We start from the raw sequence: 22295 nt of genomic DNA, 5'->3' as shown, positions 1-22295 counted from the left end.
ACTTGTTACATACAAAACATATTAAGATATTCATAGGAGTTACTTCATGGTTTTCATTCTATTTGACAGATTGGTGATTTGGCCTGGCTTCACTACTTCTATTCTTCAGTATGAAAATAACATCATGCTTTGCACTGATGTCAGTCATAAAGTTCTTCGAAGTGAAACTGTTTTAGATTTCATGTTCAACTTGTTTCATCAAACTGAAGAACACAAATTTCAAGAACAAGTGTCTAAGGAACTGATTGGTTTAATTGTTCTCACCAAGTAAGACTTTTAAGAATGAAAAATAATTTTACAAGTCTTAAGATGTTTTGGCTTTCTAGCCCTAAAATGTTTGTTGGAAAGTAGGGTTTAAGATTGAGAGGTCAGAGTTACTCAGAAATGGGAGGGAAACTTACAACCTCTCCCAGAGTTAAAAGTTTTGGGGGAATATACTCATCTGAAAAGGAGAAATATCCAATTACTTCTATCCTTTTTAGTTGTAATTTTATTTTCTAATATTAGTTTAGTTACATCCCCATCCATCTAGCGTCAGTTCAGTTGCTCAGTCGTGTCCAACTCTGTAACCCCATGGACTGCAGCATGCCAGCCTTCACAGCTTTAAGAAATTCTTGTCCCTGTTCTTTCTGTGCTATTGCACATTACCAAATGATTTGAAATTTTAGTTTTTAGAAAGTGTACGTTGTTTGGTTTTTTCTTATTAATAACATTTCTACGTGTTTTAATCAAATACTGACAAATCTCAACTGGTCATAGGTACAACAACAAAACGTACAGAGTAGATGATATTGACTGGGACCAGAATCCAAAGAGCACCTTTAAGAAAGCAGATGGCTCTGAAGTCAGTTTCTTAGAGTACTACAGGAAGGTAAGACATTAATATTGATTTTTATCTTTTTAATGTGAATTGCTTAGCCTTTAGGAGAAATCTGAAATACCTTCAGTAGCATTTTCTAATAGCTAATGAATTTTCTAATACATGTGGAACAAGTGGCTCTTAAAGCTGTATGTAAATATATTTATCAAGCCAGTCACAGCATAGTTAGCTCATTAGCAAGTGAGATGTGCGCCTTCCTGGTTCGTTTTCTGAAGTGGATTCAGGATTACATTTGAACTTAACCATGTAGAGGGCAAATAAGGTAACAGACGAAACAAAATGCAAGTTAGCAGCTTGCCGCACTGTCTCACTCTGTAACTAGCACTTCTTCAGAAACTTCATCTGGCAGTGGCAGCTCGAGATCTTTGAACCCTTAGCATCAGTTGTGATAAATCTGCATATGGGTTAACTCTTAACCTTTGTCTAACATGTTGATAGAATTCAGACAGACTTATTTCATGGAGGTTAGATAGTAAGTTCCGTGGTTGATCTTCCAGCACCAGTTTGTAAAAGATTATTCTAGCTTTTGCCACAGTGATCACTAAATTGAACAAGACACCAGAGACAAATAATATTTAGTTTGTACAGAAGTAATTGTGGCTTTGGACCATGAATTTCAAGTCATCATCAGTGCAGTTCAGTTGCTCAGTCATGTCCAACTCTCTGCGACCCCACGGACTGCAACACACCAGGCTTTCCTGTCCATCACCAGCTCCTGGAACTTGCTCAAACTTGTGTCCATCAAGTCGGTGATGCCATTCAAGGATCTCATCCTCTGTCATCCCATTCCCCTCCTGCCTTCAATCTTTCCCAGCACCAGGGTCTTTTCCAGTGAGTCAGTTCTTTGCATCAGGTGGCCAAAGTACTGGAACTTCAGCATCAGTCCTTGCAATGAATGTTCAAGACTGATTTCCTTTAGGATTGACTGGTTTGATCTCCTTGCTGTCCAAGGGACTCTCAAGAATCTTCTCCAACACCACAGTTCAAAAGCATTAATTCTTTGGCACTCAACCTTGTTTATGGTCCATCTCTCACATCTATATATGACTATTGGAAAAACCATAGCTTTGACTGAACAGACCTTTGTCAGTAAAGTAATGTCTCTGCTTTTTAATATGTTATCTAAGTTTGTCATAGCTTTTCTTCCAAGGAGCAAGCACCTTTTAATTTCATGGCTGCAGTCACCATCTGCAGTGTTTTTGGAGCCCAAGAAAATAAAGTCTGTCACTGTTTCCATTCTTTCCTCATCCCTTTGCCATGAAGTTATGGGACTGGATGCCATGATCTTCATTTTTTGAATGTTGAGTTTTAAGCCAACTTTTTCACTCTCCTCTTTCACTTTCATCAAGAGGTTCTTTAGTTCCTCTTTGCTTTCTGACATAAGGGTGGTGTTATCTGCATATCTGAGCATATCGGTATTTCTCCTGGCAATCTTGATTCCAGCTTATGCTTCATCTAGCCCAGAATTTCACATGATGTAATCTGCATATAAGTTAAATAAGCATGGTGACAATATACAGCCTTGACATACTCCTTTCCCAATTTGGAACCAGTCCATTGTTCCATGTCCAGTTCTAACCATTGCTTTTTGACTTGCATATGGATTTCTCAGGAGGCAGGTCAGGTGGTCTGGTATTCCCATCTTTTTCCGAATTTTTAAGTTTGTTTGTGAGCCACACAGTCAAAGGCTTTAGTGTCAAGGAAGCAGAAGTAGATGTTTTTCTGGAATTCTCTTGCTTTTTCTATGATCCAGTGGATGTTTGATCTCTGGTTCTTCTACCTTTTCTAAATCCAACTTGTACATCTGAAAGTTCTTGGTTCACGTACTGTTGAAGCCTAACTTGGAGAATTTTGAGCATTACTTTGCTAGCGTGGAAGATGAGTGCAATTGTGTGGTAGTTTAAACATTCTTTGGCATAGCCTTTCTTTGGGATTGGAATGAAAACTGACCTTTTCCAGTCCTGTGGCCACTGCTGAGTTTTCCAAATTTGCTGGCATATTGAGTGCAGCACTTTAACAGTGTCATCTTTTAGGATTTGAAATAGCTCAGCTGGAATTCCAATCACCTCCACTAGCTTTGTTCAAAGTATGCTTCCTCAGGCCCATTTGACTTTGCATTCCAGGGTATCTTGCTCTCGGTGAGTGATCACACCATCGTGGTTATCTGGGTCATGAAGATCTTTTTTGTATAGTTTTTCTGTGTATTCTTGCCACCTCTTCTTAATCTCTTCTGCTTCTATTAGGTCCATACCGTTTCTGTCCTTTATTGTGCCCATCTTTGCATGAAATGTTCCGTTGGTATCTCTAATTTTCTTGACGAGATCTGTAGTCATATAACTAGGCTCAAACATATCTTTATTAAGCAAAATAGGGAGCATTCCAATCAACACATTTTTGCCAACAAGAAATAAGTTTATTTATTCCTATAGTATAAAAATCTGTGCTTTGGGATTAGGTGAACTCTTGGAAAGCATTTGCTGCCTTCTGCTAGTTGTGGAAACATTTTGCCTATAGAAAGTTGTTGAGATGCTTGAAAAAGTGGTAGTCCATTGGCATGAGGTCAGGTGAATATGGCGGATGAGGCAAAACCTTGTAGCCCAATTGTTTGAACTTTTGAAGCGTTGATTATGTGATGTGAAGTTATGCATTGTCGTGGAGAAGAAGTGGGCCCGTTTTGTTGACTAATACTGGCTGTAGGCTTGCAGTTTTTGGTGCATCTCATCGATTTGCTGAGCATACCTTTCATATGTAATGTTTTAACTGGAATTCAGAAAACTGTAGTGGATCAAACGAGCATCAGACAACCAGAAAAAGGTTTTTTGGCCCAAGTTTGTCTTTGGGAAGTGCTTTGCAGCTGCTTCTTGGTCTAACCGCTGAGCTGGTTGTCGCCAGCTGTATAAAATCCACTTTTGATATTGTTGCATAGAATAAGAGAAGACAATTCAAAACTATTATTTTGGTTTGTGGTCATCTTGTGAGGCACCCATTTATGGAACTTTTTCACCTTTCCAGTTTGTTTTGAATGCAGAATGACCATAGAATGGTCGATGTTGAGTTCTTCAGCAGCATCTGGTATAAGAGGATCAGGTTCAGTGATACTCTCAGTTGGTCATTGTCAATTTCCGATGCCCAGCCACTGTTCTCATCTTCAAGTCTCTTGTGTCTTTTGTAAAACTTCTGCAGTGTACATTTGCTAGCAGTTCCTGGGCCAAATGTATTGTTAATGTTGTAAATTGTCTCTGCTGCTTTATGATGCATTTTGAACTAAAAAAAATTGCTTGAATTTGCTTTTTGTGTAACATTTCTATAGACTAAAATAAATATAAGCAGCAAGTAATAAGCCATTAGCAAAAAAACATAAAGCAAGAAATGTACATTAAAATGATGTATAACCACATTTATTTAAGAATGTATTCCAATATCAGATGACAAAGTTCAACAGTGTAAAACTGCAATTAGTTTTGCACCAACCTAATAGAAAGAACAGCTACTGACTAGAAGAAAATAAAATGTTTCTATAGGAAGGCATCAAACGTTGTAGTGGTCAGAGATGAGCAGATCTGCCTCCTAAATCCTTAGAAGTCACTTCTCATCTGATATGCTCTATCAGAAGTGCAGGAAAACACATCAATTAAAATTTAAAGCTTGTCTTTGAAGTGCTAAAATTCATATAACTTTTTTCTACTTTCTGTAGATTGTTTCTTTTTTCTAAAAAGTAGAATAAATGAACTATTATGTGTGTATATATATATGTTTTATGTGAAAAGTATTCATCTGACTGGTGATCTTTGAAATGTCTTTTTGCTGAAAAATCTGTTGCTGCCTGATCTTCAGCTGCTCTCCTGTGAATGAGAAGATCAGATGCCACTCTGGAGGGAAATGATGCCCTAAGAAGTTGCATTAAGAACTGGTCTTACTCTGGCAAAATGAAAACAGGCCAAGGGTCATCTCAGCTTGATTTCCCTACTGCTGTTTTTAACCTCTGAAAATTCCTTATGGACTTGAACCATGTTTAACCTATATTCTTCTGAGTGTCAGAGGTTACTGTGACAAACGAGTTCTGGCATTTTTCTGTAGTTCATTTGAATAATCACGAACAGGGATGGGAAGAGTTGGTATACATCAGCAGCAAATACAGAGAGGACACAGCTGAAAGTTGATTTAAACCTGAAGCAAGATCAAGGAAAATTCTCCCCTTCTCTGACTAGTACCTAATCTTACATACCTGCTTGTTCTTCCACAAGTGACCTTCTAAATGTTGACATACTTCAGGGTTCTGCCTCAGGCCCCCAGTTGCTGTATATTTACTCTTCAGGTGATCTCCAGTCTGTGCAAAGACTTCAGATATAATATGTTAACAGTTGGGTGGACTTTGAAATATGTGAAAGAAATAAGGCATTCTTAAACCTTCGTAATGGAAATTCAGTTTTAGTAATAAGTGATGGCTTAGATATTATATGTTGAAGAGAATATCTAGGAAATAGGGTGGGAGAGAAGGGCCTTTGGAAGGGAGGATCATGGTCAATAACTTAAAAAGTCTAATATTAAACAGAAATGTAAGTGCTTGTCCTTTAGATGTAAGGGAAAGGGTTAAAAGAACTGACAGGGTTTCTTTTATGCACTAAGAATATAGAAGAGGGAAATCCCACAGCTCTGTAATTAAGAATTATGCGTTTTAAGGCCCTTTGGTGAAATAGAGAAATAGGAATACTTCTGAAATCACTACCACCCAAGTGAATGATGTGTAAGTAGGGTGACTGTTAATAGACCCCTAATAAAATAGTATGATTAAATAATACAGATAAGTGGAGCAGAGGTCACACATGCACGTTCTACTTAGAATTTTTTTGCCTAGATGATTAGTAAAGAGTTGAGTGTAGGACAGAGTCGATGCAAGCTAAAATTCATGGTATCTTACTTCATGATGGTAGGTGGCCAGTACCCTGACTGTGTGACAGGAGGAAGGAATGGGCAGGTGCAGTAGTCTCTTATAAAACAACACTCAGGAAGTGGCTGTGATGGTACTACTGTCTTGTATGCTTACTGCAGATGTGATTTTATTTGAGAATAAAGTTAGAGCTAAATTAACCAGGATAGCGATGCTAGGAGAGGATACAGGAAACGATAGAGAGGTCTTCAGGAGACAGGGCCAGAAGCACTCTCTAGCGAAGGGAACGCAAGTGGTCTGCTGTGGTCTAGAATTGTAGGGCTGACCTGGAGGCCAGAGACCTGTCTCACACGTGTTAGATCCTAGACATCAACATGTTTGGTCTCTTTACATGTTGTAAGTCTAATCTTAGAGATTACATGTGGGCAGTCTTAAGATGGGGAACCTTAATACTGCTCAGTTGAAATTCAACTGCAAAGTAAACTTTCAACTTTCCCTAATTAACACTGTTCCATAGAGTGCACACATTTTCCCTACCCCTTATTCTTTCAGTGAGACTTCTTTCATGAGCTCATGCTTACTATGAGTAGTTTAGAGGAATTACACTGTGGTGAAAATCCGCAGTTGCACAGACTAGTGTTTCTGAACCAAGAAGTCAAAAAATGAAGTAAACATAAATGTGACAAAAAGTCAAAACTTAGAGCCTTACCATCCTTGACCATTTAAGTTTTTAGGAGAAAAGATGAGTTTATAAATCACAACCTATTTTAGTAGGACCAGAAAGACAGTGTGTTTTACTTGGAAACAGATACTAGCCTTGCTATTAGCATATATGCTTAGTTTTAAAAAGTGAAACTTTTTTGTGCATTAACATGTTACTAAAGGCATTTACTGTGAACAGCGATATCTCTCTTCCCTTAAATAGCAATATAACCAAGAAATCACTGACTTGAAACAGCCAGTTTTGGTCAGTCAGCCTAAGAGAAGGAGAGGCCCTGGTGGCACATTACCAGGCCCAGCCATGCTTATCCCTGAGCTCTGCTACCTCACAGGTATGCTGACTTGTCTTCATTGGATGAAGCCACTGCTTAGTTCCCCTTCAGTTCTAGAAGCCATTAAACATTCCTTTACCACACCCACCCCCCCCCCCACCTCGACCCTTAAAACTGGTTTGTCTCCTGGGAATTCTTTGACTCATCACCACCCTACATTCCATATAGTTAGACACGATTCTTGTTTCTTTAACTGGATAGTTTTATTCTGTTTAAAGGTTTAACTGATAAAATGCGTAATGATTTTAATGTGATGAAAGACTTGGCTGTTCATACAAGACTAACTCCAGAGCAAAGGCAGCGTGAAGTAGGAAGACTGATTGATTATATTCATAAGTAAGTCATCTATGCTTTACTGGGGTATGTTTTCAGTTCTTTATTTTATAAGGGTTTGGAGGAGTGACTTTCTCGTGGGAATGACGGAAAGTAATTTTGTTTTTTATTTGTATTTGCAGTATTCGGGGTGGGTTCTTTGTGTTTCTAAGTGAGGCCACTATTTGTCAGGGAAGAATTAGCTCAGTTGGTGAAGAATCACCTGCAGTGCACGAGGTCTGGGTTCAATTCCTGGGTCGGGAAGATCTGCTGGAGAAGGGAAAGGCTACCCACTCCAGTATTCTTGGGCTTCCCTTGTGGCTCAGCTGGTAAAGAATCTGCCTGCAGCGTGAGAGACCTCGGTTCAGTCCCTGGGTTGGGAAGACCCCCTGGAGAAGGCAAAGGCTATGCTCTCCAGTGTTCTGGCCTGGAGAATTCCGTGGACTGTACATGCGGTTGCAAAGGACATGACTGAGTGACTTTCACGTTAAGTGAAACCTTGGAGCCCATGGTATTTCTAATTCTGTTAGAAAAAGAGAATAAACAAGAAAGTGAAATTGTTACAGCATTGTGTTTACTTTGAGGAGGAGATAGTTTGGGCATCAGAATTTTAAATTAAAGGATATTGTGAAGGGAAACATAGACATAATAAGAGAAAAACATTATATTTCTGTGTTTCCTAGCATTCTCACCAGTATTTCAATCCTGAAAGAAACATTAACATTTGTTATGGGTTGCAGTGGTACTCTATTTGCTTGTGTATATTAGTTTTTTGCTGTTTCCTTATGTTTAGTGATAAGCAAATATGTTAAATTTACAGAGATGATAATGTGCAGAGGGAGCTTCGAGACTGGGGTTTGAGCTTTGACTCCAACTTACTGTCCTTCTCGGGAAGAATTTTGCAAGCAGAAAAGATTCATCAAGGTGGAAAAACAGTAAGGCAGTTCTTAAAAGTTGTCAGCGAAATCAGGTTTGGTTCCGATTCACAATACAGCAAGCACGGATAACCTAATCCCATGCCAGGGCAGTCCTTCTTCCTCTTTCCCGTGACCCACATCCTCTTTTTGTCCACCAATCCGAATACAGGAGGAGGAAATGTGGGGACACTCAAGAAGGCAAAGCCTGTAGCTTGTCTTCACAACCATCTGTGAGACTGAGCTAACAGGTGGCTTAATGTTTTAATAACCTGAAGTTTTTAAATTGAGGTATAGTAGAGGAGCCTGGTAGGCTGCGGTCCATGCGGTCACGAAGAGTCGGAAACGACTGAGCGACTTCACTTTCACTTTTCCCTTGCATGCATTGGAGAAGGAAATGGCAACCCACTCCAGTGTTCTTGCCTGGAGAATCCCAGGGACAGCAGAGCCTGGTGGGCTGCCGTCTATGGGGTCGCACAGAGTCAGACACGACTGAAGCGACTTAGCAGCAGCAGCAGCAGAAGTCTCTTAAGTATCTAATTGGGTTGATATTTTGTCTGCCACTACAGTGAACTTTTACATGAAAAACTCCCAGTTTATTTAGCTTCATTTTTGCTGGGACCATTTGTTCATTAGGGATATATATATTTGCACACATACACACATATATGGATATATATATATATATGAAATATTGTGATACCTTTTATATCTTATCTTCAGAAAAGGAAAACAAGTATTCTGAAATATGTTTTTGTGTAATCGAAACACTACCAGTACCAAAAATTTAAAAATCCCTTTATAAAAAGCCGTGCTCTTCTGTTTTCGAAATGTTCTATGGATAACAACCTAATCATGTAGTTTAATATTTTAATTACTATTGCTTTATTATCCTTTGTAGTAAATATATATTCTTGTATAAGAGTTGATCAAAAGGTGGGTAGGACATGTAAAAAGCAGGCTTTTCCCTCTGTGTTAGATATAGGGCACTGTACTTTGGGTTATGTGTTAGCTTTCTGCCTTACTGTCAGATGTTTTCATAGCTTGCCTTCAGTATCTGACACCTCAATCATAAAGTCACTTAACTTTCAAGGCCTTGTTTTTTATATCTTTATTATAAGGTAAATAGCACCTATCCTTGTAAGATTTTATAAAAGATTAAAAAAAGGGCTACAGCTTAAGATACTGTTAAAGGCAGGTAAGCACTTGAGTGGCAGCTGTTAATATGAATGTAAATAAAATTGCTATAATCCTTTGAATACATTTTTCTTTTTCCTCACTTAGAGCATTTTGTCTGTGACTACAGTTCAAATTTAAAAGTAGTACTTTGAGATTTAGACTATGCCATGGTAGAATTATTAAAGAATTTTTGGCTTTATCCCTGAGAACTTACAATGGAATTTACAATGTCTCTGAACTTTCTTCTAGTTTGATTACAATCCACAATTTGCAGATTGGTCAAAAGAAACAAGAGGTGCACCATTAATTAGTGTTAAGCCACTAGATAACTGGTTGTTGATCTATACTCGAAGAAATTATGAAGCAGCCAATTCGTTGATACAAAATCTATTTAAAGTTACACCAGCCATGGGCATACAAATGAAAAAAGCAATAATGTAAGTTTATCAAGTCATTTCTGCTCTGAAAATTGACTCATAGTCATTTGGAAGGTGGGAACTCAAACTGTTAAAAACATTACATTATCTTAACTTAAAGATCTGATAAAGTTCCTTGTAGGGTAGATACAGAAATGTGTTCAAGTCACTAAGAGTGAGTGGGACAAAAAAAGGACTATTTCTCAAACAATTGCTGTTGGGTGTGTTGGAAATCCTTTGACTACATGGCTACTTCTGGTGTTCTGTTTCATATTTTACCCAGAAGTGTTGCTTGTGTTATAATCTGTGAGAACCTTTTAACACATAGTACATTTTTTTGGTTAACTTTTTCTGAATGTTGAATTACGTATTTCCATTCTAGGATTGAAGTGGATGATAGAACTGAAGCCTATTTAAGAGTCTTACAGCAAAAGGTTACATCAGATACCCAGATAGTAAGTAGCTAGTTGATATGTAGGGAGTTGACCTGGAATCAGTTGTTGTAAATGGGGCATTGGTAAACCTTCGAACTTGAATTCAGTGTTAAAAATGTTATAATTAGGTTCCCAGACCAGTCACAAGATACATATTTTACCTTCCTAAGATAGCTCAGTTAATGCTGGCTTTAGTTGTGTGCCCAGGAGCTTGTGCACTACAAATGGTCAGGAAGGCATGGAAGAAAGCAAAGCCATCTGAAATTTACCCAGACTAAGATGCTCTAATTCAGAAAACTTCAGGGAGGGAGTAGGCACGCGAGCAGAAATCAGTACTTGTTCAGCACATGTGGTATCATTAGTTTATTTGTAGTTACACTTACGTATAATTAATAAGGTGGCAAAGACAAATTTAATGAAAAACAATATACCTGTATTGCTTTAAACCTAAGAAATGAGTTGGCTTCTTCTAATGGATTCCTTTTAGTCCTTTGTCTCATACTGAAATGCCACAGGCAGAGTGCTATTAGGTTGTCTTGAATAATAGAGACACTAAGGGTAGGAAAATTATTTTATTGGGGGCTATGGCAAGAAAAATAAGAATCTGGGAATATAAATTGGGGAATACAGCAGTAAGTTAGAGTTGGATTCAGCTTCAGAACTTAAATCCTCAGAATTTGGGCAAATGTAAGTGGCTTGGTTGGTTAATTTTCCAGCTTTTTTTTAATGATGTAATTGACATTTAACATTGTGTGAGTTTAAAGTGCACAGTGTGATGATTTGATATATTGTGAAATGATGACCACAGCAGCGTTAGTTAATATCTCCATCATCTCACGTAATTGCACTTCTTCTTTGTATATGTGGTGATAACCTTTAAGATCCACTCTGTTAGCAGCTTTCAAGTATATAATGTATGTATAATTGTGATCACCATGCTATACAATAGATTCTCAAAACTTTTTAACTGGAAATGTGTATCCTTTGACAAACCCCCATTTGGGACAGGAGTCTGTTTAGATCAGTCACTTCAGTTTTCCCAGAATTGCCCATGAACTTCTAGGAAATTTCATAGTTTGATCATATTCCCAAGCCAGAGCTTTGAGAGTTTAAAAGCCGTGATTCTAGTTAGGGCATGAGTAAATGAAAATTATAAGCATTTTAGAAAAGCTTTTATTTGTCTATCTATAAGTTATCACTAACTTATTTTGCCCTATTCCCTACTTCTAAATTATTCCAAGCTGGTAATAGACCATATTTAACTAACTTCTCAAGTTTTAATGATACTCGGTTTTGAATTGTTTGCTTAAGTTGATTTTGTTCTTAGTATATATTACTTAGTTGAATCTAATGAGCATTATGGGCATCCCTGATGGCTCAGTGGTAAAGAACCTGTGCAAGAGACACAAGAGGCACAGGAAGATCCCCTGGAGGAGGAAATGGCAACCCACTCCAGTATATTCTTGCCTGAAAAATTCCATGGACAGAGAATCCTGGTGGGCTACAATCCAAAGGGTTGCAAAGAGTTGGACACGACTGAGCATGCAGTTACTCTCAATGAGCATTATGTAAATGTTACTGTCATACTTACTAGCTCTGTGGCAGAGATGGATAGTCAAGTATTAATATCAGTAAACAATTATGTATTTATGAATCACAGGTGAGTTTAGTTTCCTCTCTTCTTTGAATTTAATTATCAGTTTCCTAATTCTTTGTAATGAGGACATTTTGTTTGTTTTTAGGTTGTTTGTCTGTTATCAAGTAATCGGAAAGACAAATATGATGCTATTAAAAAATACTTATGTACAGATTGCCCTACTCCAAGTCAGTGTGTGGTGGCCCGAACCTTAAGCAAACAACAGACTGTCATGGCCATTGCTACAAAGATTGCACTCCAGATGAACTGCAAGATGGGAGGAGAGCTTTGGAGGGTTGATATGCCTGTAAGTCTGATTTACTTGGTAGATATAAGTTTTGTTATTTTAAAAAATTTATTTTTACTGTATTGGCATTCCACTGTATCTAAAATTACAACATTCTTGTTAAAGCTGAAGCTAGCGATGATAGTTGGCATTGATTGTTACCATGATACCACAGCTGGGCGGAGGTCAATTGCAGGATTTGTGGCAAGCATCAATGAAGGGATGACTCGGTAAGTGGACTTTGATAGCCGTAGATTAAGTGCTGAACATAGGCAAACAGGACATGAGTGCAGGGGCCAGTATCTGGGGAGTACTGGAATTGTGTTAATTCTTTAACTTGTAAAATTCTTTTACATTAGATCCAATAAAATAATTAGGAAAGAAACCAGTTATTAGCTACTCTAACCATTTTTAATGTCCTTCACTGACTCTTAATCTGTAGTGGTCAGACTACATTCTAGGTTATTTTATTATTTGTATTTGGTGAGAGGATGCATCTCTTTAAATGTGACAATCTCTAAAAGCTTCTTTAATAAATTTATTACTTTGAATGTAATTTCAAGTTTCCATGTTAACTTTATTTTGGAAAACCCACTCAAGTTTACCCAGTAACTTGTATATCAACATAGTAAAATTATTTTTCAGTGCTTTTCTTAGAACTAATAGAATTGCCAAGATTAGGAAGAATGAAAATTGAAGCATTGATATGTTGGCATTACTGATACTTGGGCGTATTTCAAGGTATTTTATCTTTTAGATGAGTGTCTTTTACCAGGAGTATAGTAGTAATATTATGCTTCTGTGTATATTGAAGTGTAAACCTAGGAGGCATATCTGGCTATTACAACTTAAATTTTATTTCCTCCTCGGTGATGGAATTATGGGATTGATTTATAATGAAAAAAAAAAAAAACTTTGTCTATGAGGGATTTCCTGTATCTTGTTACTTCTGTTTAAGATTTCATCAAGGAAGTTAAAGATAATTGCATAGATATAGAAGAGTTCAAAAGTGAAAAAGTTCTGTATGGTTGTATTCTCACCTCAGTCATTTTTTCTCTGAATAGCTGGTTCTCTCGCTGTGTGTTTCAAGATAGAGGACAAGAGCTAGTAGATGGGCTTAAGGTCTGCTTGCAAGGTAAGTCACCTGCTGTGTCTGGCCTCCAAACTCCAGTCTTCAAGAAGTTACCTTAAAGCTGTGCTTCTGGAAAAACAAAACAAAACAAAAAAAACCTGTGCCTGGAGTTTGGTAGAAGCACATATTTTTTGTTCTGTTTTAATGTATTTAAAACTTTTCTGGCTTTCTTTCAGCTGCTCTAAGGGCTTGGAATAGCTGCAATGAATACATGCCTAGTCGAATTATTGTGTATCGGGATGGTGTAGGAGACGGTCAGCTTAAAACATTGGTGAACTATGAAGTACCACAGTTTTTGGATTGCCTGAAATCTGTTGGTAGAGGTTACAAGTAAGCATATGACATGTAAAGCATTTCCTTTTTATAAAATTGCATTTTGTATCTTTGAAAATAACATCACAAGGTGGAAAGGTAAGTGAGAACCTCACCTTAAAGGTGCAGTAGGACTTGGAAGGGGTTGGGGGTGGGTGTCTCATGGAGACTGTGTTGTAGAGGAGAGGCTAGAAATGTAGAGTGGAAGTTCCTTTAAGGAATGACACGTGGGAACACCTTCACTGACCAGCCGCTGCCACTTTTCTCTCCTACAGCCTTGAAGTATGAGGGTCCGATATCCCAATACAGCCATAGGCGTCCACACCATGGTTTGAAATAAATCTTCCAGATAGTCTTAACGTATACTTTCTCTACCTTCTTGTACAACAAACACTTGTTTAATTTCTTTGACCTCAGCTGGACTGGTTTTTGATGGGTAGATGATGAGCATGTGTTTGGTGTCCTAGGAGGAGACCGTTAACCTCTGTCCTTTGAGGCGGTCTGCGCAGCCAAGGGGAGCTGTACTCATAACTGAATGCTACTCGGGCTCTTCTTTGAGACCTATATTGGTTTTTGCTTTGCTCTCCTACCAAGGTCATTTGTTGGTTCTCTCTGGCAGTAAATTGCATGCCATCTCAAGATAGCTGTTCTTATAAGTTACATTGTTTAAATTTTTGCTGTTCTCTTTCTCATATTGTAAGCAAGTTGAGATCAGGGACTGTTGTATTAAGGGCTTAGTGCATAATATATTTTGTGGAGTTGATTTTTAAAGATGCTTAGAATATCCAGCAGGTATGTTTGTATGTGCTTGTACCTGCATATTGTTCAGTTGCTCGATCATGTCTTACACTTCGTGATGGACTGCAGCACAACAGGCTTCCCTGTCTTTGACTGTATGCTAGAGTTTACTGAGACTCATGTCAGTTGAGTTGATGATGCCGTCCAACCATCTCATTCTCTGTCACCCCCTTCTCGTCTTGCCCTCAGTCTTTCCCGGCATCAGGGTCGTTTCCAATAAGTTGGCTCTTTGAATCAGGTAACTGGAGTATTGGAGCTTCAACTTCAGCACCAGTCCTTCCTGTGAATATTCAAGGTTGATTTCCTCGGATTGACTGACTTGATCTCCTTGCTGACCATGGGACTCTCAAGAATCTTCTCCAGCACCACTGTTTGAAAGCATCAATTCTTTGGCACTCAGCCTTTATGATCCAACTCTCACATCCGTACATGACTACTGGAAAAACCATAGCTTTGAATATATGGACCTTTGTCAGCAAAGTAATGTCTCTGTTTTTTAATATGCTTTCTAGGTTTGTCATAGCTTTTCTTCCAAGGAGCAGGCGACTTCATTTTGTAACTGCCGTCACCATCCACAGTGATTTTGGAGCCCAAGAAAATAAAATCTGACACCATTTCCTTTCCCCATCTTTTTGTCATGAAGTGATGGGAGTGGATTCTATGATCTTTGTTTTTTGAATGTTGATTTTTAAGCCAGATTTGCCACTCTCCTCTTTCACCTTCACCTAAAGACTCTTCAGTTCCTCTTCACTTTCTGCCATTAAAGTGGTATCATCTACATCTCTGAGGTTGTTTGTATTTCTCCTGGCAATCTAAATTCCAGCTTGGGAGTCATCCAGCCCAGTATTTCTCAAGATGTACTCTGCATATAAGTTAAATAAGCAGGGTGAACAATATACAGCCTTGATGTACTCTTTCCCAATTTGTAACCAGTCTGTTTTTCCATGTCCAGTTCTAACTCTTGCTTCTTGATCTGCATACAGGTTTCTCAGGAAGTAGATAAGGTGGTCTGGTATTCCCATATCTTTAAGACTATTCCACGGTTTGTTTTTATCCATACAGTCAGAGATTTTTGCGTAGTCAGTGAAGCAGAAGTAGATTTTTTTTTTTTTTAATTCCCTTGCTTTTTCTTTGAGCCAGAGAATCTCTGGATCCAGTTTGAGCTCTGGTTCCTCTACCTTTTCTAAATCCAGCTTATACATCTGGAAGTTCTCAGTTCATGTACTGTTGAAGCCTAGCTTGCAGGATTTTGAGCATAATCTTGCTAGCATGTGAAATGAGTGCAGTTGTATGGTAATTTGAATATTCTTTGTCATTGCCTTTCTTTGGGATTGGAATGAAAACTGACCTTTTCCAGTCCTGTGGTCACTGCTGAGTTTTTCAAATTTGCTGGCATATTGAGTGGACCACTTTCACAGCATCATCTTATAGGACTGAAATAGCTCTGGAATTCCATCACCTCCATGAGCTTTGTTCACAGTAATGCTTCCTAAGGCCCACTTTACTTCACACTCCAAGATGTCTGGCTCTAGGTGAGTGACTACACCATCGTGGTTATCTGGGTCATTAAAGAGCTTTTTGTACATCTCTTCTGTGTATTCTTGTCACCTCTTCTTAATTTCTGCTTCTGCTTCATGCATATTTAAAGACTGATTATTTTTGCCAAACCTTTTCAGCAGCATTTGTTATCACTATAGAAAATGAGGGTCTTGAAAGTCATTTGACAGTATCTGGGCTCTATGTGATTTATGTGGCCCAAGGGATGAGCATTAAGGACTTAATTTCTAGCTAAATTGAAGGGTGCTTCCAAGTCTTTTTTGGCAGAATTCTGAAAGAACCCCTCTGAGTGTTAAACGTTTCTTAAAATGTGATCATTATGCCAGTAAGTTCTCAGAGCAAGTCAGGGATGTTTTTATCTCTTTCGAAGTAATTGAGTTTCAGATTAAAATGCCAATAGCATTTTAAAATATTTTATAAATGAACATTAATGTTCTTTCCTATCCTCTTAAAATTCTTAATGCTTATATATTTCATTGGTATTTTGTTCTACTTTGTAAAGTTTTGTAAATCTTAATTTGTTTTCTTCCTTAGAAAAAGGAAAGTTGCAGGGAAGGAGGATTTAAATTGATTGCTTGTGCTGGTGCATAACAGACCATTGCATGCAGTAGATTTCACAGCATGAATTGTGCTGTTATTTGGGGGCTGCAGAAGTTAGTGATGAAGACAATACGTCTTAAAATCAGTTAGGTTGATCCCAGGTTCGCCTTCATCTGTGAAATGGGATGCAACTCACCAAGGCTGCTGAAAGAAATGCCAGAATGTTCAGTGTACTTCATAAAATACCCAGTAGGCTCTCAATATATAGTAGGTACTTCATCTAAAAAAAGTTGAGAGTTGCATATAAAGTAAAATAATATCCCAGAATTACCCCTTACTTTTAAGAAATGGAGTTTGGACTTTAACATTTGCTGTTATCTTTAGAACCTCAATATTTGTTTTTGAATTGAAATGTTGATAATTAGCTTTTTATAAAGATGTGTCATGGATTAGCTGATTTAGGATGTTTGGTTAAGAACAAATCAAAAAGTCACTTCAACATACTTGTGACTTTCTTTCCATCACCACATTTGCTAAATCATTTCTTGAGATGCCCCAGGACTAAAATCTACTTTGTCTTTTGGTTCCTGAGACTGTGGCTTTGTAATTTGCAGATCTCTTGTTGCTGGGCAGCAGTGGCTCTACATGCGGAAACAGTGATATTTCTAAAAATGTACTCTGTTTATTGAAATAAAATCATCTTCCTACCCCTTGTATATTTGCTTACTGCTACCATGAAGCAGCACAAGTTAGGGTTAGCGATGAGTGGAAGTTTCCAATTAGGATTCTTCTGGACCATCAGTCTAGACAGTATACTGTGAACTACCTACCCGAGTCAAACATTACCAGGCAGGTCCATACTGCATGTGAGGTCCTCTGCTTTCCAGTTTTTAGAATAAAGTATATTTGTGTTCTTAAGGAACTAATTTTGTAGCTAGAAAAAGAGCAGAGGAAAGTTGAGGTATTGAAAATCATAATTTTTATCAAACGCTTATTATATGATAGCACTAAGTGCTTAATATGTTCTAATGCATTTATTCCCAAGCGCACATGTGTATATAGTGTGATTGTATCAGACAGTGAATTTGAAATGAACCTTTAAGAGATGGTTGGAAAGGGTATGCAAACTCAGTATGACCTGTCAATTAAAGGACTGTCCTCAAGAGAGTCAAGAAGCTTGTTACAGGCAGTGAATCTAATGTGACACAGAGCTGAAAGCTCACTAGGGGAGAGGAGAATTTAGTCTTGACATTGGAAAGAAGTCATCTGAATGGGGTTGGGAAGGGAGAGGGTGACAGAGAATGTTCTTATATTGCTAAGGATAAGCTGAGGAGTGATTGAGTGTGAGAGACAAACAGACACAGAGATCCCTTGATATATTGTCAACCAGTCATTTTGCAAAGCAGATTAGATTTTGAGACTACTCAAATTAGCTTACTTGTCAAAGATTTTACTTTCCATAGGCTTCCCAGGTGGTGCTTGCTAGTGGTAAAGAATCTGCCTGCCACTGCAGGAGACACGAGACATGGGTTTGATCCCTGGGTGGGGAAGGTCCCCTGGAGTAGGAAATGGTGCCCTATTCCAGCATTCTTACCTGGAAAATCCCATGGACAGAGGAGCCTGGCAGGCTACAGTCCATGGGGCCTCAGAGACACGACTGAGCACACTTACTTTCCATGTAGTAGGAAATGTCCACTGAAAAGGGTCTCAGACTGTGAACTTTATAGACATGCTGGGTTTAACATTTTAGTATGCTAGGTATGTTATATGCTCGGTTTAATAATTAAAAAACTACATAACCTTGCCATTTTATTTTCTACTCACAGTTTATTCCTGGTCCTAACTCCAGGTCCTTACAAGTTGTGGAATCTTCCTTCACAACTTGGGTAAATAATATACCCAAGAGGGAGATGCATTTCTTTTTTAATGGAGTGTATGAATGTATGAGTGATTCAATGCCCTGAAAATATGACTGACTAAATGTAGTTACGTTCATCACCATCTTAAGCCCAAGACTAACGGTAATTGTGGTGAAGAAACGTGTCAACGCCAGATTTTTTGCTCAGTCTGGAGGAAGACTTCAGAATCCACTTCCTGGAACAGTTATTGATGTAGAGGTTACAAGACCAGAATGGTAAGTTCCATATTAGATGAAGATTGGTTTCTGCTTTGTCTTTTAGTGTAACCTCTCTGCTTTATTACCTTTTACCGTATTTACTTTTTATTTCTTATATTTTATTTCTTATAAATACTAATGCTTTTCATTAGTTTGCCCTAATAATGCCAATGATGTATGAACTTAGTGTCTGACATGGTGAGCAGAGGTTTCTGTGCAGTTTCTCTCCAAGGGAAGAGGGTTATCATTTATGGCCTTAGTTATACATACAGAGTTTAAGAACTGTTGCTGTAGATTGCTGTGGCATTTTTTTTTTCACATATGTAACCTCATCCATCCATAGATTCTTGATTTCCAATCAAAATTTTTAGATCCATAATGTACTTGGTTATCCACAGGTTAGAAAATTCCATCTAAAGACACAGTTGCAGATGAGAAAAGTGACTTCCGAGTAAACACTAGGGACTCCCAGTTGGCATAGTGGGTGCAGGATACGCAAGAGAGATGGGTTCGCTCTCTGGGTCAGGGAGATCCCCTGGAGTAGAAAATGGCAACCCACTCCAGTATTGTTGCCTGGAAAATTGCATGGGCAGAGGAGCCTGGCAGGCCACCGTCCATGGGGTCACAAAGAGTCAAACACGACTGAGCGACTAAGCACGCGTGAATAAACACTGTGCAACTGTGAGCTGCCCTCTGCCGTAAGAAAATCAACTGGAACATCCAGGGGCACGGAGTCACGCCCTCAGCACACAACAGTTCAACTGCAAAGTCAGGAAACTCGGTTCCTCAAGTTTCATTTTGTGGGGGATGGTGTACAGTGCACCAAGTCATGTTCCTGACGGCTTCCTGATGTCATTGGTCAGTCCACGGTAACACCCTCCTCATGAGAATGAATAGGACAGTTTCTGTTTTTACACATAAATTTGTGGAGCCTTTACAAAAGGGCAGCTTTACCTTGAGGTAAAGTGTCAGCCTAAGGGGAAAAGTTTAAATGTGTAGCACTTCTCCTGTATGAAACTCAGGTCAGTGAGGTATTCCTATACTAAATTTATGTAGATAAATGATAATACAGATTTTATATCTTCTTAGTCCTGTTACCTGACAGCATATAGGAATATTTATTTCACGATTCATTTTTTTAGATTGTGTCTTTTTCTCAGGCAGATAATAGTCATCAGAAGGATTCTAACCTATTGGGGAAAATCACTGAGGGAGGACAAAATGGCTAATTGACGTTTCACTTCCTGTAGGACTCTCTCTAATCATTCAGAATGACCTCATGATACTAACATTAGTGCTACTCTGACAACCAAAGCTTAGGTATGACATTGACCTGAAGACAACTTTTTAAAACAATTTGAGTAAAATCCAAGTTGGATTTTAAAGTATCAAAAAACCTGATTACTTTTTACTCAATGTTCTTTAAAACTTAATAGCTACTAGTCTACTCAAATACTTGGAGAAGTCTACTTTGAATGATAAGGTGCTTAAGTTGGGAACTAAGGTTTTGATTCTAGCTCTGTTCTTTTGGGCACATCATTTAATGTTTCTGAAAGCCTTATTTTTCCAGATGACTATAATCTGTTGTAGATCAATTCTGATTTTATAATTTCTCTTATTTTAAGGGACATAATAAATTTATTAATATCTTTATCAGGCTGGATTATAGCATCTCTGAATTGATACTTAATTGGTACCCAAAAAATGAAAAAAAAAAAACAAAAAACCCAAACCTGACATCTATTCGTTTATGTATGCACTGCTTGATTGTAGAGCCTGTCCCCGCTCAGCTGTCTCCCTCAGCTGTGGAGTGGAAACAGTGGCCTGTTGTACAGCGTGCACTGTCATAATTAGCAGCCAGGTCAGACATTTGTTAATGCCCTTAGGCATCAATGACACATATTTAAAATACTAAAAAAAGTAGTATCTTAAACTGCTTTCACACATAAGCATTCCAAAACAGTTCATGAATAGCAAGTTCTGAATTCAAGGAAGCACACGTTTTGAAGAGATGAGGTTACATTAGTATACAGGATCTTTCCACTGTAAGAAACTTGAATCATCTTAACTTTAGCTTTGAAAAAGATAAGCCTCATACCCATGTGGTTTTTTTCTTATGTAATTCCAGGTATGATTTTTTTATCGTGAGCCAGGCAGTGAGAAGTGGTAGTGTTTCTCCCACACATTATAATGTCATCTATGACAGCAGTGGCCTGAAGCCAGACCACATACAGAGGTTAACTTACAAGCTATGTCACGTCTATTATAACTGGCCAGTAAGTATTTTTTATTAATTGGTATTTATCCACATCAGTGAGATTCGCTTTTCAAAATGGAATTGCTGTGTTTTCAAAGGCTTTTACTGTTAATACTGAGATTTATAATTTAGAGAAGTTACTTTTAAAGTAATAGAACCTTTTTATTTTTTCTTCCACTAAAGGGTGTCATTCGTGTTCCTGCTCCTTGCCAGTATGCCCACAAACTGGCTTTCCTTGTTGGCCAGAGTATTCATAGAGAACCAAATCTGTCACTGTCAAATCGTCTTTACTACCTCTAACCTACAGAAGACGACAAGATGTGGCTGCGTTTTTCTTTTTGAAATTATATCTTCGGGATTTTTTTAAGCTCTTGTTTTTTAAACTGTTCTCTTTCTAGATGAAACTTGGGATGGAAACTAGGAAATCGAGTTCTTTCTAACTTTGCTATTAATTGACTTATTTTATTGGTAAAAATTAGGGTTTACTCTTTTATCTTGTTCTCATAAACGTGAGGAGTTTTTGTTTTGAAAAAGTGTGGAGAAGATCCTACTATAAGCAGAATCTCTTAAACTATTTGAAAAGTAGGGATTACTTGCAAATGTTCTCAGGAGTGAGCAAGGCCTACTTGTAAAGCTACAGTGACCTTCCTAGTTTGAATTTAAAGGAGAGAAAAGGGATAAAGTGAAGGGCTCACTGCAATCATAATGTAGGCTTTTACTTGAGTATCTGATGATCTCATTTTACAGGAGAAGCTGCCTTTAAATAACCTATGCAAGGTATAGGAAAAGTGTGAGAGTATAGAGAAGTGTGCTTATTTTTTATTTCATTTTGGGGGCTGGGTGTTATGGGGGTTAAAAAAGGTAGTTGAAAATTTTAAATTTCTGTCCAAAGAAACATTTTAATACTGTTTAATAAAAGAGACCAGTAGTCTATATTAACATTACTATTTTTTTTTTTTGCAACTGGGACATAATTCCATTTGTTATAAAATAAAATTACAATGATTGTCATCTTATTTGAATAACAGTGGAGTTTTTATTTTTACTGAAAGCACACACATTTTCTTTCCATGTATTATATTTTTAAACTGCTGAAGAGTACACTCAACGGGTATATGATTCCATTTATTAAAGCTCAATTAGTGTCACTTAATGAATCTGAAACTGAAAACTCAGTTTCAAAGTAAAACTCTGTCAGGAAATGCTGCAACCTCAAACTTAACAGTGTAAGACCAGAAATCCATAACTTGGAAGAAAATGTAGACTAAGAAGTCTGTGTATTGTGAAGTTGATAATTATAATTATTCACATCTATATATGTATAGGAATTTTCAAGGAATTTTACAAAGAGCAGGCTTGAAGTTAATGAGTAATTATATGCCATGAGAACACCTTTAAACATTGGCTACAAGGGTAATGAGTGTAAAGGTTAGTAGTCATACGCAGGCCATAGGAACCATGATTTAAACTAATGCCATTCAGTAAAGTTGCTTGTCTTAGCATTTTTGTACTTGTTATCAAACAATTATGTTTGGACTTAGCCTTACATATTGTGAATGAAAACCATTTTATTTTCCTTTTAGTTC

The 22295-nt window shown here is 37.8% G+C and overlaps 1 protein-coding gene across 1 annotated transcript in view; it reads left to right on the top strand.

The window, feature by feature from the left end:
• PIWIL1 (piwi like RNA-mediated gene silencing 1) overlaps positions 1-21650 on the top strand; it is a 33003-nt gene extending 11353 nt beyond the window's left edge. The window contains exons 7-20 of the mRNA XM_055404731.2: positions 70-267; positions 760-871; positions 6694-6820; positions 7039-7156; positions 7953-8067; positions 9475-9662; positions 10024-10096; positions 11818-12018; positions 12124-12227; positions 13062-13132; positions 13306-13459; positions 18345-18470; positions 20581-20728; positions 20893-21650. Of these exons, the coding sequence (XP_055260706.1) occupies positions 70-267; positions 760-871; positions 6694-6820; positions 7039-7156; positions 7953-8067; positions 9475-9662; positions 10024-10096; positions 11818-12018; positions 12124-12227; positions 13062-13132; positions 13306-13459; positions 18345-18470; positions 20581-20728; positions 20893-21009 (1852 nt within the window). The 3' untranslated portion in view covers positions 21010-21650. The remainder of the gene's footprint in view (positions 1-69; positions 268-759; positions 872-6693; positions 6821-7038; positions 7157-7952; positions 8068-9474; positions 9663-10023; positions 10097-11817; positions 12019-12123; positions 12228-13061; positions 13133-13305; positions 13460-18344; positions 18471-20580; positions 20729-20892) is intronic.
• Positions 21651-22295: the final 645 nt, after the last annotated feature.

Source organism: Moschus berezovskii, chromosome 19, assembly GCF_049115385.1.
Source record: "Moschus berezovskii isolate FMDL1 chromosome 19, NW_MosBer_1.0, whole genome shotgun sequence".
Taxonomy (NCBI): domain Eukaryota; kingdom Metazoa; phylum Chordata; class Mammalia; order Artiodactyla; family Moschidae; genus Moschus; species Moschus berezovskii.
The sequence above is the reverse complement of the archived record's forward strand: the minus strand, read 5'-3'. Positions and strand labels throughout refer to the sequence as shown.